Here is a 14,363-nt window from a genome sequence, read left to right as displayed (position 1 = left end):
GGTGTAATTGATTTTTTTCTATATTTTCAAAAAAAAAAAAAATTTATTCTCCTACTGAAAAATCAATATAAAGTATAAATGTGAGCGTAAAACTTACACTTTTGAGAAATAATGAGTAGTAAGACGAAAAGTGTGTTTTTTATTTTATTTTATTTTTGGGCTGGAAATAATGCCTAAAAAATGAGTAGTAAAATCATAAAATTTATTTTGAAACTATAATTGTTTGCAATTTTTTGAATAGGCACTTTGAGAAATGTAACTTCTAAATTTAACTATTGTGCCTCGATAAAAGAAGTAGGCTTGAAATAGAGATTCTCTTTGACGATTGCTCATTGCTTTACCACCGTGCCATGCTCGTGGAGGCTTGTCATGAGTTTCTCTTGGTCTATACAATAATTTCTCCCAATATAACACTGGTTTCCAACATGCCGTGAAGATGTTGTATTCTCTATGATCCTTCAAAAACTAAAAAAATATATATATTTAATTAAGATTACATTTGGTTTGCAGGATGTCCATTTTTAGAATTAAATTAGATTTAGTAGGTTAGTTACAATTAGTTATCCAAGAAATTATGTTGTAATTATAAAGCAAATAATAATGTGAAATATTGTATGAGTTCATAATAAAGAATGGATAAGGAATAACTATTTCCAAATTTTATAGTGGAGATGTTTATTTATTTCTCATTACACGTTCAAAGAATAATTAGAAATAATAAAGGAATGCATATTCTCTTGATCCCAAAAATTTAAACTTTATTTCATCTTATTTTAAGAAATAATTATTTCGTTGAACCAAATTAGTCATAATCGTTTAAAGCACATCAAAGATTCAAAGAAAAATAGTTTTATTTATTTTTTACTAGAAATTAAATGTTATTATATATTATTTAATTATCAGCTGGACTTACTTAAGTAGCAAAAGCCAAGTTCAATTTTTGTAACCCTAAGATCCCAAATTCAATTTCTCACTTGTGATTTGCCTAATGAATTATCATGATCGCGTCTATGAACTAATAACAACATTTTCATCTTCCTGATTTGGTGTTGCTTGTGGAGCTATAGGGCTTGTCAAAATTAGAGTTTTGAATAATAAAAAATAATATTTAATAAAAAAACACAATCAAAGTTGCAGACAATGAATTTAAAATTTTTACTAAAATATTTACAAAATGCATTACAAAAATTATCACTAAAATATTTTAAAAAAAATATCTGTTGTTGATGACGATTCAAGTCTATACTTACTTGAAAGGAATAAAACAGAAGAGTATTTACATCCTGGAAAAAAATCTTTTTATTTTTATTTTGTTTCGCTTTATTTTGTATCAAAATTCGGAAATAGGGAAGACGCAAGAAATTGGCCTGAAAGGTGGGTATTGCCTATTGGCTGTTGAAAATTCGCTTTCATAAAGAGGGCTTAAGGGCCCATATCCAGTGTGAAAGTAGACCATGCACAACCACCCAGACCACACATTTTATCTTTTCTCCAAGTTGGCTTTAAGGGCCCATATCCAGTGTGAACGTAGACAACACCCAACCATCCTGCATTATTTAAGGACTCACAACGCACGTTATTTAGTCCATATAGCATGGCATCCTCATCCTATGTTCATCTCATCTCCTTATTCTCATGGGCTGTAGTCTACATTTAGTCCATATAGCATGGCATCCTCATCCTCTGTTCATCTCATTTCCTTATTCTCATGGGCTGCAGCCTTTGTTTCTTTTTACGCTACTTGTACCATTATCGCTATCTTTCTAGTAGTCCATTTTTACATTAAGCAAAAGCCCATTTTTATTCCCATCGGCTTATTCCTATCTCTCTTTGCTCTTGGATTGGTTTTCCTATCTCATCGAAAGGGAAAGAATACAAAAAATGAAGCAAGTGTCATTAATAATGGAGATATATTTTCGATATGGAATTATGATGGTAGGATTGCATATGAAGACATTATTGAAGCAACAGAGGACTTCAACATCAGATACTGCATCGGGACAGGAGGTTACGGTAGTGTTTATAAAGCACAATTGCCTAGTCGAAAAGTGGTTGCTTTAAAGAAACTTCACCATTTGGAAGCTGAGGAGCCTGCATTTGATAATAGTTTTAGGAATGAGGTTCACATGTTAACTCATATTCGACATCGAAACATTGTGAAGCTTCATGGATTTTGTCTACATAAACGATGCATGTTTTTAATTTATGAGTACATGGAAAGGGGGAGTTTATTTTGTGCCTTGAGGGATGATGATGAAGCGGTGAAACTAGATTGGATTAAGCGCATCAACATTGTTAAGGCAACAACACATGCTCTATCTTACATGCACCACGATTGCATCCCACCGATTGTTCATCGAGACATATCAAGCAACAACCTTCTTTTGAACTCTCAATTTGAGGCTTTAGTCTCAGACTTTGGCACTGCCAGGAAATTATACCCTGATTCATCTAATCAAACAATAGTTGCAGGCACTTATGGATATATTGCACCAGGTGGATTGTATATTCTTCTTCTTTTAAACTTTCTCATATTTTCCTTATAATATTAATTGGTTCATCTATGGTTTAGTCACTTGTCGGTCCTAACATACCACCATTGTTATTAGTTGTGTCGCAACATGTGTAGAATTTTGTTGTTTGCAGGTATTGTGATTCTGATAATATAACATAATGCGGATGGATAGATTGAACATGGTACATATCATTAATTGTTAGGAAGGGCCATGTTTTAACATCTAATTATTTTTTATGCAGAACTTGCCTACTCCATGGTTGTTACAGAAAAGTGTGATGTTTACAGCTTTGGGGTGGTGGCACTAGAAATAATAATGGGTAGGCATCCGGGAGAGTTGCTTTCTTCATTGTTATCTGCATCTACTAAATACATAATGCTCCATGATGTGATAGACTCACGCCTTTCACCTCCAACCAATCAGCTAGTTGCAAGTGAGCTTGTTCTTGTTACAAAACTTGCTCTTGCTTGTGTACATGCCAAACCAAAGTCCAGGCCAACAATGAAGACTATCTCTGAGGAATTTCTAGGTCAACGGAAGCCATTAACCAAATCATTTCATGAAATTTCATTGTCGCAATTATGGAACCAATAAATTTGTTTGGTATGTGCAAATTGTAGTAGTCAACAGTGCTCATATTATTGTTCTACACACTTGGACTTCAAGTCAAATACAAAAACAATTGTTTTATCAATCTCCTTTTTAGGAAGTATAACTATTTACATAAGTAGATGACTCATAAATGAGTATATCGTCTTTAGTGACTAAGCTACCTTTTCCCAACAACTCTCTCCACACACAAGCTCACAGATGCATTTTCTTGTTTTATTCTACAAGATAAAGTTTCAAACCAAGTGCAAATGGAATATTTACTTTGTGTAGACATGCATATTGTTGGTCATTGTCCTCATCAAATAGAATTGAGAACTACAATTGCACAAAGAAAGAATAGAGCTTTCAACACAAAAATAGAAAATCTTGATTATGCCTAGCAACTTTGGAATTAAAGAAAAATCTTTGCAACCAAAATCATAGTTTACCATCTATTTATGGTTGTTTGTTTACATTTTCCTAATGTAGGTGGGTGTTTACTACAAAAATAGATAGATTAGAAAAAAACACATAATGCTAATTCCATGTGAACAATTTCTTCTAATATATAAATATTGAAACATCAATAACAACATTGTTTTTGAAGAGAATCAATAATCAGCTACAAAACCCTCCTTTCTAGTTTAAAAACTAAAAAATAAAAAAAAAATTCTCATTAAAAACACCAAATTGCACAACCCAAATTAGTGAATTTATCAAGAAGGAATAAGGGAATACTAAATCCTTTAGAGGCATTCATGAACTATTAAAATTGGTGGCAATGAGGATAGAACTAGAAGAATGAGGAAGTATCACTCCTACACATCCATCAATTTCCTACTGCTTTGCTAGTACTCTTTTGTAATGCTCATGTTTGTAATGTTGTCCTTAGCATATCGAAATGTGCTCATCAAGTGGTGTTGAATGTCATCCATTCATGCCCTGCGTGCCTGAAGGAAACTTCTTTCAACCTACTTGGTCATATCATGCTATTCATGAATCCCAATTGATGTCTTGGAAACAATCGCTTGTCATGCTCCTGAAAAATCCTCCTTAGAAATTCCTTATCCCCTTGCTTGTGTTGGTTGACATTGAAAGGATGCTAATTTCTTGTAGTAATTATCAATATTTTTCAAAACTTAACATTTAACTTTGCTCCACTATTGAAGTGAATGGTATAAAACAAAATTTTGCATTATATGGAGTATCACCAAACTTGCAAATTTTCCAAGTAAGAAAGGAGGCATCGTTTGGACAATCATTGTTTATATATCAGGCTTCGAATCTCAATTTTGTATGATTACATTGTACTAATATTATTATGCATTTCTATATATGTAATAATATAAAATAATGTGTAAATAATGTAATGCAAAGAAATGGAATGTCCTAAAATCTATCTTTAATTTTTTAAAACACACATTTTAACAAATATTTTCATGGAATTAAAAAAATTCATTTAGAATAACATTCTTGAATATTTTATTTTCAAAATGAAATCTTTAATTCATGAAATCTATTTTGTTTTCTTTTTCGTCATAAAATTTTAAAAATACATACAAGATGCATGGTTTGACTTTTTAAAATTTGAATCTAATTAATATTTTAGAATATTTATCGTTACATTAAATTGTGTATAAACAATACCTATAAGTAATAATCATATTTTTTGGCCCCCACGGGCATGGAGCGGTGGAAAGGCATCAACACATAAGAAGGAGCATCGAGGGTTCAATTCTAGATAAATGCACTCACGGAGCCAGCGGTACTTGTGGATGGTGAGAATTTACTCTGTGAGCCAGCAGAGACCTTGGATGGTGAGAGTTGGGTAATGGAAGCGCCGCTCCTGAAAGCCGAGGTCCGCGTTGTACGTCTCTGCCAGCGGGGCATTGCCCACTCACTTTATGTGCGCCTGGTGTGTACATCCACTTGCTTTTCCACCTACATACTTCCCAGATAAAAATGTGTTTCCACTTCTCTAAGCCATGAGAGTATTCCCTACGACATTGGTGCTCTATAGAAGCTCAAGTACATCAACCTGTCAATTAATTATTATTATTATTATTATTATTATTATTTCTAATGAGCTACAACCTTTTTCCTTCTCTAACCTCACCCAACTTGTAGAGCTCGATCTTTCTTACAATGCATTCAGCGTCTCCATTCTCTCATTCATGGGCAATTTGACAAATTTAATTTCTCAAAATCTCAGTGACAACAGTCTTGCAAGACCAATCCCTTCATCCCTTGTTCTCTTAAAGAACCTGAAGGAGCTGTGGTTGGATTCTAACAACCTCATTAGTCCACTCCCTTCTTCTTTGGGTGATTTAACGAATTTTCCATTTCTATTTGTAAATAGTAATCTTTTCAATGGTTCAATCCCACCAAAGATTGGAAGTTTAAAGAAGTTGGAGCATCTAGACTTAGGTTATAACAACTTCCTAGCTCCAATTGCCCCTCTAGGTCATTTGATCAGTTTGAAGACTCTTGTCTTCAAATCTAACCAATTAAGTGGTTCCATCCCTCCACAAATAAGGAATCTGAGAAATCTGTCTATTTTCCACTTGTTGGGAAAAATGCTCATTGGTCCAATCACTCCTTTGTGTCATTTGACTAATTTGGAGACTCTATCCCCTAGTTCAAATCAAATAAGTGGTTCCATTCCTGTAGAAATAAAGAATCTAAGGAATTTGTCTCTTCTCTACCTTACTCAAAACATGCTCATGGGTCCAATCTCTCCTATATGCCCTTTGACTAATTTGGAGGTTCTAGGCCTTGCTTCAAATCAAATGAGTGGTTCCATTCCTCCAAAAATAGGGAATTTGAAGAATTTGAAGTTTTTATACCTTGGAAACAACATGCTGGTAGGTCCAATTGCCCCTCTAAGTCATTTGAAAAATTTGATGTTTCTTTCCCTTTGCAATAATAGCCTCATTGGCCCATTCCCTTCAAACTTTAGTCGTCTAACCAATTGGAAATACTTAATTAGTGGCACTATACCACAAGTGCTTACCCAATTACCCAACTCCAGTACCTTAGTCTGTCTTCGAACCAACTTGTTGGCCAAATACCAAGCAAAATGGGAGGACTTTGGAATCTTTGTTTTCTAGACTTCTCACAAAACAACCTTAGTGGGTACATCCCAATTGATCTAAAGAATTGCTCCACATTAGAAGAGTGGCTATTGAGTAGAAAGTTTTTGAGTGGAATTATTCCACAGTGGATTGGAGAAGTTCAACAATTATCTATTATTGACCTTAGTCACAACATAATAAGTGGAGGGTCACCTTTAGAACTCAAAAGGTTGGAAAAGTTGGAGTCATTGAATCTCTCATATAATAAGATCTCTAGAACCCTTCCTTCTTATCTTAGTCATTTGCGTGTCATTGACTTATGGCATAATGCCCTCAATGGACCAATAGCAAACAACTTTTGGGATTATAATGGACCCATGCAACTAATTGGCAACAAGAGTTTGTGTAGTAAGATGAGACCTTTCCCTCCTTGCCTTCCATCCCCTGTACCCATTGTGTAATAATCTGGAAAAAAATTATTTAAAAAAGTAATTAATTAATTAAAAAATTAAATTAAGAACAATTATTGATTAGTTAATTAATTGAATATTATTAAATTAATTAATTAATTAAACAAATAAAAGGAATAAAAAATTAAATTAAATTAAATTTATTTATTATTAATTAATTAATTAATTAAGTATTGTTAAATTTGATTTGTTGAATAAATAATATGATATATATATATATATATATATATATATATATAATATTATTAGATAAAGTAAGTAAAAAAAAAAGAAAAGAAAAGAAAAAAAAAAGGGATAAGGAAGCCTAAAGCTTCCTGAATTGCAAAGAGAGAGAGCTCTGTGTTCTCTCTCTCTCTCTCTCTCTCTCTCTCTCTCTCTCTCTCTCTCTCTCTCTCTCTCTCTCTATCCTCAATTTTGTCAACCTAACGAGCGGTGATTAAGAAACGGAAGGTGTCGTTAGATTCCTAACTCCGCCACCGACATTTCTACTAGAGCGGATTTATCGTGGGAGCGGCATAGGCACCATTCCTTGGGTAAGGCAACTTTTTACTAATTTCTCAATTTCTCGTTAAATTTGCTATTAAATGGACGATTAGGCACCACCATGGGGTCCTAATCGTGATCGTCATTATTTTGACATGAGTAAATTTTCAATTGGGGTTTTTTAGGCCCCACTCCAAAGCGAGAGTGAGATTTGGAAAATTTAGCAAATTTGTTATATTTGAGGGTATAATTATTTATTTGGTATTTAAGGGCCTAAGAAATATTAAAATAATATTTTATTTAGGGTTAATTTAATGGAATTAGGATTTTTGATTTAGGGCTCGGGTAAGCACCGTAGGTATTTTTCATGGTCTCTGTTGGCGTAGTTTAAGAAACTATGTAAAGGGAAAAATATATATTAAACCAAAATTTTTATGAATTTAATGGGAAATGAATTGTGTTGTATATATGTGCATATGTTTTGGTATGGGTTTAAAATGCCAACCATTTAAATTGTGTTTTTTCGAGTTTAGAACTGTTTATTAGATACGTATATGCGAAAATGAACTGATGAAAGTGAGAAATATTTTCAGGATAATTATGTAAGAAATGGAAATTATATTTTTAGTATTTAAATGCTAAATGTGGGTTGACTTATTTTATAAGGAATATGTATGAATTCTATTGTTAAATTGTGTGGCATGAGTAAATGTAAGTTCTGTGCAAATATATGTTAAATGTATAAGATACAGGCTAAGTAAGTAAAGCGTTAAGAGTAAAAATGTTATGGATCATGTTGCTTGTATATGTTAAATGCAACCATATAAATGTAAGACAGCTGAAAGACAACCATGTTAGCAGATTCTAGCACACTTTTGTATATACTAACTAATGACAGCTAAAAGGAGTTGTAAACTAACTGATAATGGCTAAAGACCAGCTATTGTACGAAGGAAATGAAATAAAAATGTTATGTAATGACAATGAAATGACAATGGAATGAAAATGACAAATGTGAATGATGTAATGTAGGTAAAGTGAAATGCAATGCAATGTTTAAACTATGAACATGAACAGAAAAGTATGATTGATTAATGACAAAAAGAATAATGTATTATGATATAAGAAGTACTTATGTACGTAGAACATGTTATGATTGGGCGAGGCGTACTTTTCACCTGAGGGCTTGTTGAGAAAGGCGAGTGCACTAGTAACTTCAGATGTGGTAGAGGCTGCATAATGTACTAGGGCAGAGGGAACCTACTTGTATGGGCGAGTAGATTTCCCTATCCTTAGGGTCTTTGGCAGTAAGCTATTATTGAACGGTGTGACTACAAGATTAATCTTACACTTAAGGTCTTATCAGTAAGGTGAGTGCCCTAGTATGCTTTAGTAGTGACCTTACGGTTACCTAAATATCATAGTAGAGGGGTGCTAATTGTATGGGCGGGTAATTACCCCTATCCTTGGGTAATCTCATGGGTTAAACCTTTGCATGTGATTGGTAGGTTTAGAGAATGATTTCAGTATTATATTAATGGTTTGCAAATGATATTATAATGATATTTTTATACCTCATATTAGTCACACGCTGTTTTAATATATTATTTCTTCCATTCTTGAGATGTGTCTCACCCGAATATGAATTTATCCTTTTCAAGATTTCCTTGAGATCGAGCTTAGAGGGCTCGAGGTTTTATAGCATTTTTGGAAGATATAAGAAAAAGGGTATAGACATTTTAATGATGTTTTTGGAGTGTAAATATTTTATGTTTTATGTTTTAAGTCTTTTAGATTTTATAGATGGTTGTGAAACATACTGGAGTTGTGAATACTAGGAGTGTAGGTTATGTTTTTGGGGATATGTATATATGTGGTTACTGGTGGTGAATAGGTAATTTGGATTATGGATAAAAATTGTAAACTTTGGTATTATATTTGTAGAGATTATATTTATGTTTTCTGCTGCATACATGATATTAGTATGTGGATTATTAGGTAAATGAATGAACTAGTAGCACTTCGGCCCCATGTAGAGAGTCGGGGCGTTACACATTGGCTTCATATACAAAACAAGGAGAAACATAGGAAGACACCAGAAGTCCACTTTTATTCCCATCGGTATATTCCTATCTCTCCTTGCTCTTGGATTTTTCTTCCTATCTTATCGAAAGGGAAAGAATACAAAAAATGAAGCAAGTGTCATTAAGAATGGAGACATATTTTCGATATGGAATTATGATGATAGGATTGCATGTGAAGACATTATTGAAGCAATATAGGACTTTGACATCAGATACTACATCGAAATAGGAGGTTACGGTAGTGTTTATAAAGCACAATTGCCTAGTGGGTCAAACTACCCCTGAAATCCAGCACACATGCTCGTAGCATGTCCTTAAGTATCTGGATCGTCCTCTCTTTCTACCCATCAGTCTGAGGATGAAAGGCTGTGCTGAATGATAATTGAGACCCCAAAGCTTTCTACAAACTCCTCTAGAACCGCGATGCAAATCGTGGGTCTCGATATGAAATTATGGATACTGGCACACCATGGGGTCGGACTATCTCCTCAATGTATAACTCTGCTAGTTTATTCATAGAGTAGTTGACTTTAATAGGGAGAAAATGAGCAATCTTTGTTAGTCGGTCTATGACCACCCAGATGGCATTCCGTCCATGCAATCACTACAAAAAAATTAGAAAATATAGCAGGAAAACATTTTTCGCACAAAAATTATCCCGAAAAAATATTAGCGATGATTTTTTCGGTATTAGTGATGAATTAAATTCGTCACTAAAAGACACTTATGAGTGACAGTTAAATAACCATCACTAATATTATTTTAAAATAATATTAGTTCAGATCATTAGTGACAAATTTAAGGATTCGTCACTATTAGCTCTTTATTAGTGACAAATTTGGGAGTCGTCACTAATGCTTCCTTTATTTAAAAAAAATAAAAAAAAAATTAGTTTAGAGTATTAGTGACGAATTTAAGGATTCATCACTATTAGCCTTTTATTAGTGATGGATTTGGGAATCGTTACTAATGCTTCCTTTATTTAAAAAAAAAAAACTAGTTCAGAATATTAGTGACGAATCCCTAAATTCATTACTATTAGCCCGTTATTAGTGACAGATTTGTGGACCGTCACTAATGCTTCCTTTATTTTAAAAGAATAAAAAAATTACTTCAGAGTATTAGTGACGAATTTAAGGATTCATCACTATCAGTCCATTATTAGTGATGGATTTGGGAACCATTACTAATGTTTCCTTTATTTAACAAAAAATAAATAAAATATTAGTTTAGAGGGTGAATGCCATGTGGCCCAAAAGATTCCTCCTCGAAGTTTGTATGCTATTACAAAAGTTGTAAATGGAGAGATGAGTGCCAGTGAGGCTACATTCCAAGAAGAGGAGTCATCTGTCAGTGCAGTAATGCAATCTGCTTTAAATTTTGTCAAAGAAGGCGCCAATCCTATACCATTGCATAGGGATGGTTCCACGGTAGAACACGTAAGGACTGCTGACATTACAATTGAACCTCCTATAGACGTTCACTTCATCGACGATAAGAAAACTGATGGGGAAGATGAAATAGGGGTCGAGTACTATAGTAAATAGGAAGAAACTTTAGAAAGTGAGGATGATACCGATATTGAGGATGTATAGGGGGGTAAGCATGTTATGTTTGTCACTATATATCTTACATGTGAAAATAACTTAAAATATATGTATTATGTATCCATCTAATATTCGTACTTCTTATATTTATTTGTCTAATAATTTGCATACATGACCCTAGGAGGTCGACGTGGCCAACTTCCTTTAGGCACACAACTACATCATATGAGGATGTTCCGATATCCTCGAGATCGGTGGAGCTCGTCGGTCCTAATGCGGTGGCACCATTGTCTGAGCCATCGGCACCTCGGCCAGACATGGATACCACTTATGCAACTAATACGCAAGGTGAGTTGTCGACCATGATGAGCAATGTTGGTATGGATATGATTAATTTATTTACATTTCAACTATTGATGTTAGTTATTCACGTGTATGATTATAATGTTGTTCTTAATTTAACTCTACTTTCAACATCTACATCCACGGTTAGGTCAAGTTGTGGTGCTGCAAAGAACATGTTGCTGAAGAAGCACCTGGAGAGGACAAAGTAGCGAATTCGGATCAACATTCCTTTAGGTGACACCGCCCCGTTGAACGATTGGTGCACCGTGTAGACGAGGGAGCTCGACATTATATGCTGACAGTATGCTCCATTCATGGCCTTCAGTTGTCTGCAAATGACTCGGGAGCAGCGCATGGTTCTTTACATGCGCATTTTGGTAAGTAATCCCAAATCCTATAAAGTCCTTTTAAATTAAATTTTTTTTTTACTTTTAATATACTAGCCAATTAACAACTGTCTAACATTGTAATTGTATTACCTATATATGCAGGAGGTGTTCGATATGGACATCATCTAGGATGACCATGTGAGGAGGGCAGTCATCGTCCAATTGTGTAATAAATTTAAAAGCTATCGCTAAAAAATGCACAAGCATTTTCGAGTGATGGGAGATGAAGCAGAAGCACGACCATACGATAAGATATCCCAAGATAATTGGGAGGTGGTGTGTCGCCATTTTTGCGACCCACGCTATCAGGTGATGTGTTTGTATTATAATCACTAAGTTTTAACATTGATGTCGCTAATAAACCGTCATTACATTTTCCTTAGAGGCCATATGTGAAACAAATGTTGTGAATCGCAGCAAACTCCCTATGACGCATTGTGGTGGATCGAGGTTATTCGTAAATCATCGACAAGTAATTAACATATATAAAACTATCTGACCATTACATGACATAATACTAATGATGTCTTATATGATAATGTAGCATGATCCCGATACTGGCACAGAGGAGCCACTGAAGGATCTTTATCAGAGAACACACCAATGGCGATTGGGGGAGTGATGCGAGGGTGAGCAGGACAGACATGTAAGTGGAACAAAATATTTAGTTTATTACTTGATTCAAAACATCAAAGTTGTACTCTTACTTATTCCTTTTTATCATTTTCATGGCTGAGATTAGGCACGGATGGTCGAGCTGAGGGATGCACCTGTTTCAGAGGGGAGTCACCACACGACAGATTTCGAGATCACTTCCTAGGTGCTTGGGTAACAAGCAAGGGGCTGGGTGAAAGGTCTTGGAAGTGGATACATCGCCCCAACAACATCATCATCCATGGGTGCGGTGGCTTGTGCAAACATGGAACAAGAGTGTCAAGAGGTCGAGTATCGTGTGCAGGAGATGGCTCAACGGATGCAGATGGTGGAAATGAAGAACGCACAATTGAAAGACACAATCTCCACCTTTCAAACCTAGCTACAAGCCATGATGATTAGGCAAGCACAGTTTGAGGAAATGATGCACCAATCTCGACCAGATGATGTGGGTGGCTCCTCTGATTATAAGGTATGTATGGTACTTATAGCTTAACATAGTACTTGTGTAAAAGTATTTTATGATTTTGTTTGTTTTATAATATGACGAATTTTTCAATGATTAACGAATACTTATACTAGCTCCTCTAAAGAGCTTTATACGTTATTCTAACTTGGACACTAAAAACCATTAAGTTGAGTGTTAGGGGGTGACAGTAATGGGATAATTTGTTTTGAAGGGGGGGGGGGGAGATAGCATTACATGTATTCTCTAGGAAAAGTACAAATTCAAGGAAGAACTAAAGTTTCATATTTGGGGCAATTTTTATATTATGTAGTTAAAGATAGTTTGCATGAATATTGCAAAAACTTAATATTACAAACAGATATGACTTGAGAAAATTACTATAATAATAAAAAATAAATAACACGTAAAAGTTTGATGTGAGAATGATAGATGTCTTTCACGTCCAATAATATTGTGTGTGTGAATATATAAGGAGAGAGAGAGAGAGAGAGAGAGAGAGAGAGAGAGAGAGAGAGAGACGCATATATTTTCAATTCAAGTTTAATCTGTCCATATATATTTTCAATTCAAGTTTAATCTATCCATTAAATTCAATGAAATGACACATATATTTTCAATTAAAGTTTATAATTATTTGTTTTTTCATCAAATAATATTATTTTTTTTTATCATTGTTGTTTCAGAAAGTTCCATTAGTGTTGCACTTTTTGGATGCATCATCTTTGTGAAAGCATCCTCCTTGTGAATGTGCCTAAGCATCCTCTTTGCAGATTCAACCTCCTTTTGGATGCATCCTCCTTGTGGATGCATCTTCATTTTCGATGCAGCTTCCTTTTGAATGGATGGTCATTTTGGATGTGTGCTCCTTCTAAATGCATCCTCCTTATGGAGCGGTCTTGCTTTTGGATGTTGTTATTTCTAATTACTTGATATTGTTGCATAATGCGTACATGTTTTTTTTTTTTTTTTTTTATTGTTATCATAATTGTATATCTTGTTTAGTTAAGAAATTTTCATATGATAGATATTCATCTTGTATGGATGACAGCTTTTTACTTGTTGGATATTCTGAATTTAATGGATACATGTACTATTGTTGTGAATTGTTGATTGCTACATGATTGCATGCTAGTCTAGAATGCCTCCTGTATGACAGATGCAATTGATGTGTATTGCATGCTAGTAGTGGATATAGGTTCTCGTGTGCCTTGAACTGAATTATAAATTAATTATTTGAACATATCAGGTATAGGTTTAATGGGAAAATCTCCAATTTACAGACAGCATGCTGCCGAAATTTCGTTAAAATTTTTTCAAAAAAAAAAAAAAAACCACGTACAACGATAAATATGATCAAATGAATGTTAAAATATTTTTGAAAGGATGAGTGAAAGTTAGGAATCATAAGAAATGAGGCAATGTAGGCTTAGTTCCTTTAAAGAAACATTCATTTATATATTTTTGGTCGGGCAAGCTTAAAGCATTCATTGCTAAGCCTAAATCATTGAAAATATTAGAAACACTTGGCTAAGGATTTGAAAATTTGAAAAAGGCATAAGTTGAATATATACATAACTCGGAGGGTGCATCATCTTCATAATTCTTTAAATTAAGTTGTAACATCCTCAAAATTCTCACAATTTTTATATATATAACCATACATACGCAGCGGATATACAAGCCATGCAACCATATATACTAAACAATATCAAAATTCAGTGCATTGAGGCCATAGCCAAAT

General features: G+C 34.1%; 1 protein-coding gene across 2 annotated transcripts; it reads left to right on the top strand.

The window, feature by feature from the left end:
- The first annotated feature begins 1,582 nt into the window (after positions 1-1,582).
- On the top strand, positions 1,583-13,735 carry LOC131155495 (MDIS1-interacting receptor like kinase 2-like). Of its 2 annotated transcripts, XR_009136832.1 has the most exons (8): positions 1,592-2,496; positions 10,947-11,113; positions 11,259-11,487; positions 11,602-11,808; positions 11,885-11,971; positions 12,044-12,145; positions 12,242-12,625; positions 13,306-13,735. XR_009136832.1 is itself a non-coding variant. In XM_058108692.1 (2 exons), the coding sequence occupies exons 1-2, from the start codon at positions 1,668-1,670 to the stop codon at positions 3,108-3,110; spliced, it is 1,182 nt and encodes a 393-aa protein (XP_057964675.1). In that variant the 5' UTR covers positions 1,583-1,667; the 3' UTR covers positions 3,111-3,210. The 2 variants fall into 2 exon arrangements, 1 of the variants encoding a protein (XP_057964675.1); XM_058108692.1 differs by lacking the exons at positions 10,947-11,113; positions 11,259-11,487; positions 11,602-11,808; ... (2 more) ...; positions 12,242-12,625; positions 13,306-13,735 and adding an exon at positions 2,758-3,210 and having other exon boundaries at positions 1,583-2,496.
- Positions 13,736-14,363: the final 628 nt, after the last annotated feature.

The sequence above is a fragment of the Malania oleifera genome, chromosome 1 (genome assembly GCF_029873635.1).
Source record: "Malania oleifera isolate guangnan ecotype guangnan chromosome 1, ASM2987363v1, whole genome shotgun sequence".
NCBI lineage: Eukaryota > Viridiplantae > Streptophyta > Magnoliopsida > Santalales > Ximeniaceae > Malania > Malania oleifera.
The sequence above is the reverse complement of the archived record's forward strand: the minus strand, read 5'-3'. Positions and strand labels throughout refer to the sequence as shown.

What these genes read in the sequence shown, in the direction of transcription:
- LOC131155495 (XM_058108692.1), top strand. Translation starts at nt 1,668, where the DNA reads ATGGCATCCTCATCCTCTGTTCATCTCATTTCCTTATTCTCATGGGCT. An exon ending in TTATGGATATATTGCACCAG is followed by an intron (nt 2,497 to 2,757) that starts GTGGATTGTATA and finishes TTTTTTATGCAG; the next exon opens with AACTTGCCTACTCCATGGTT.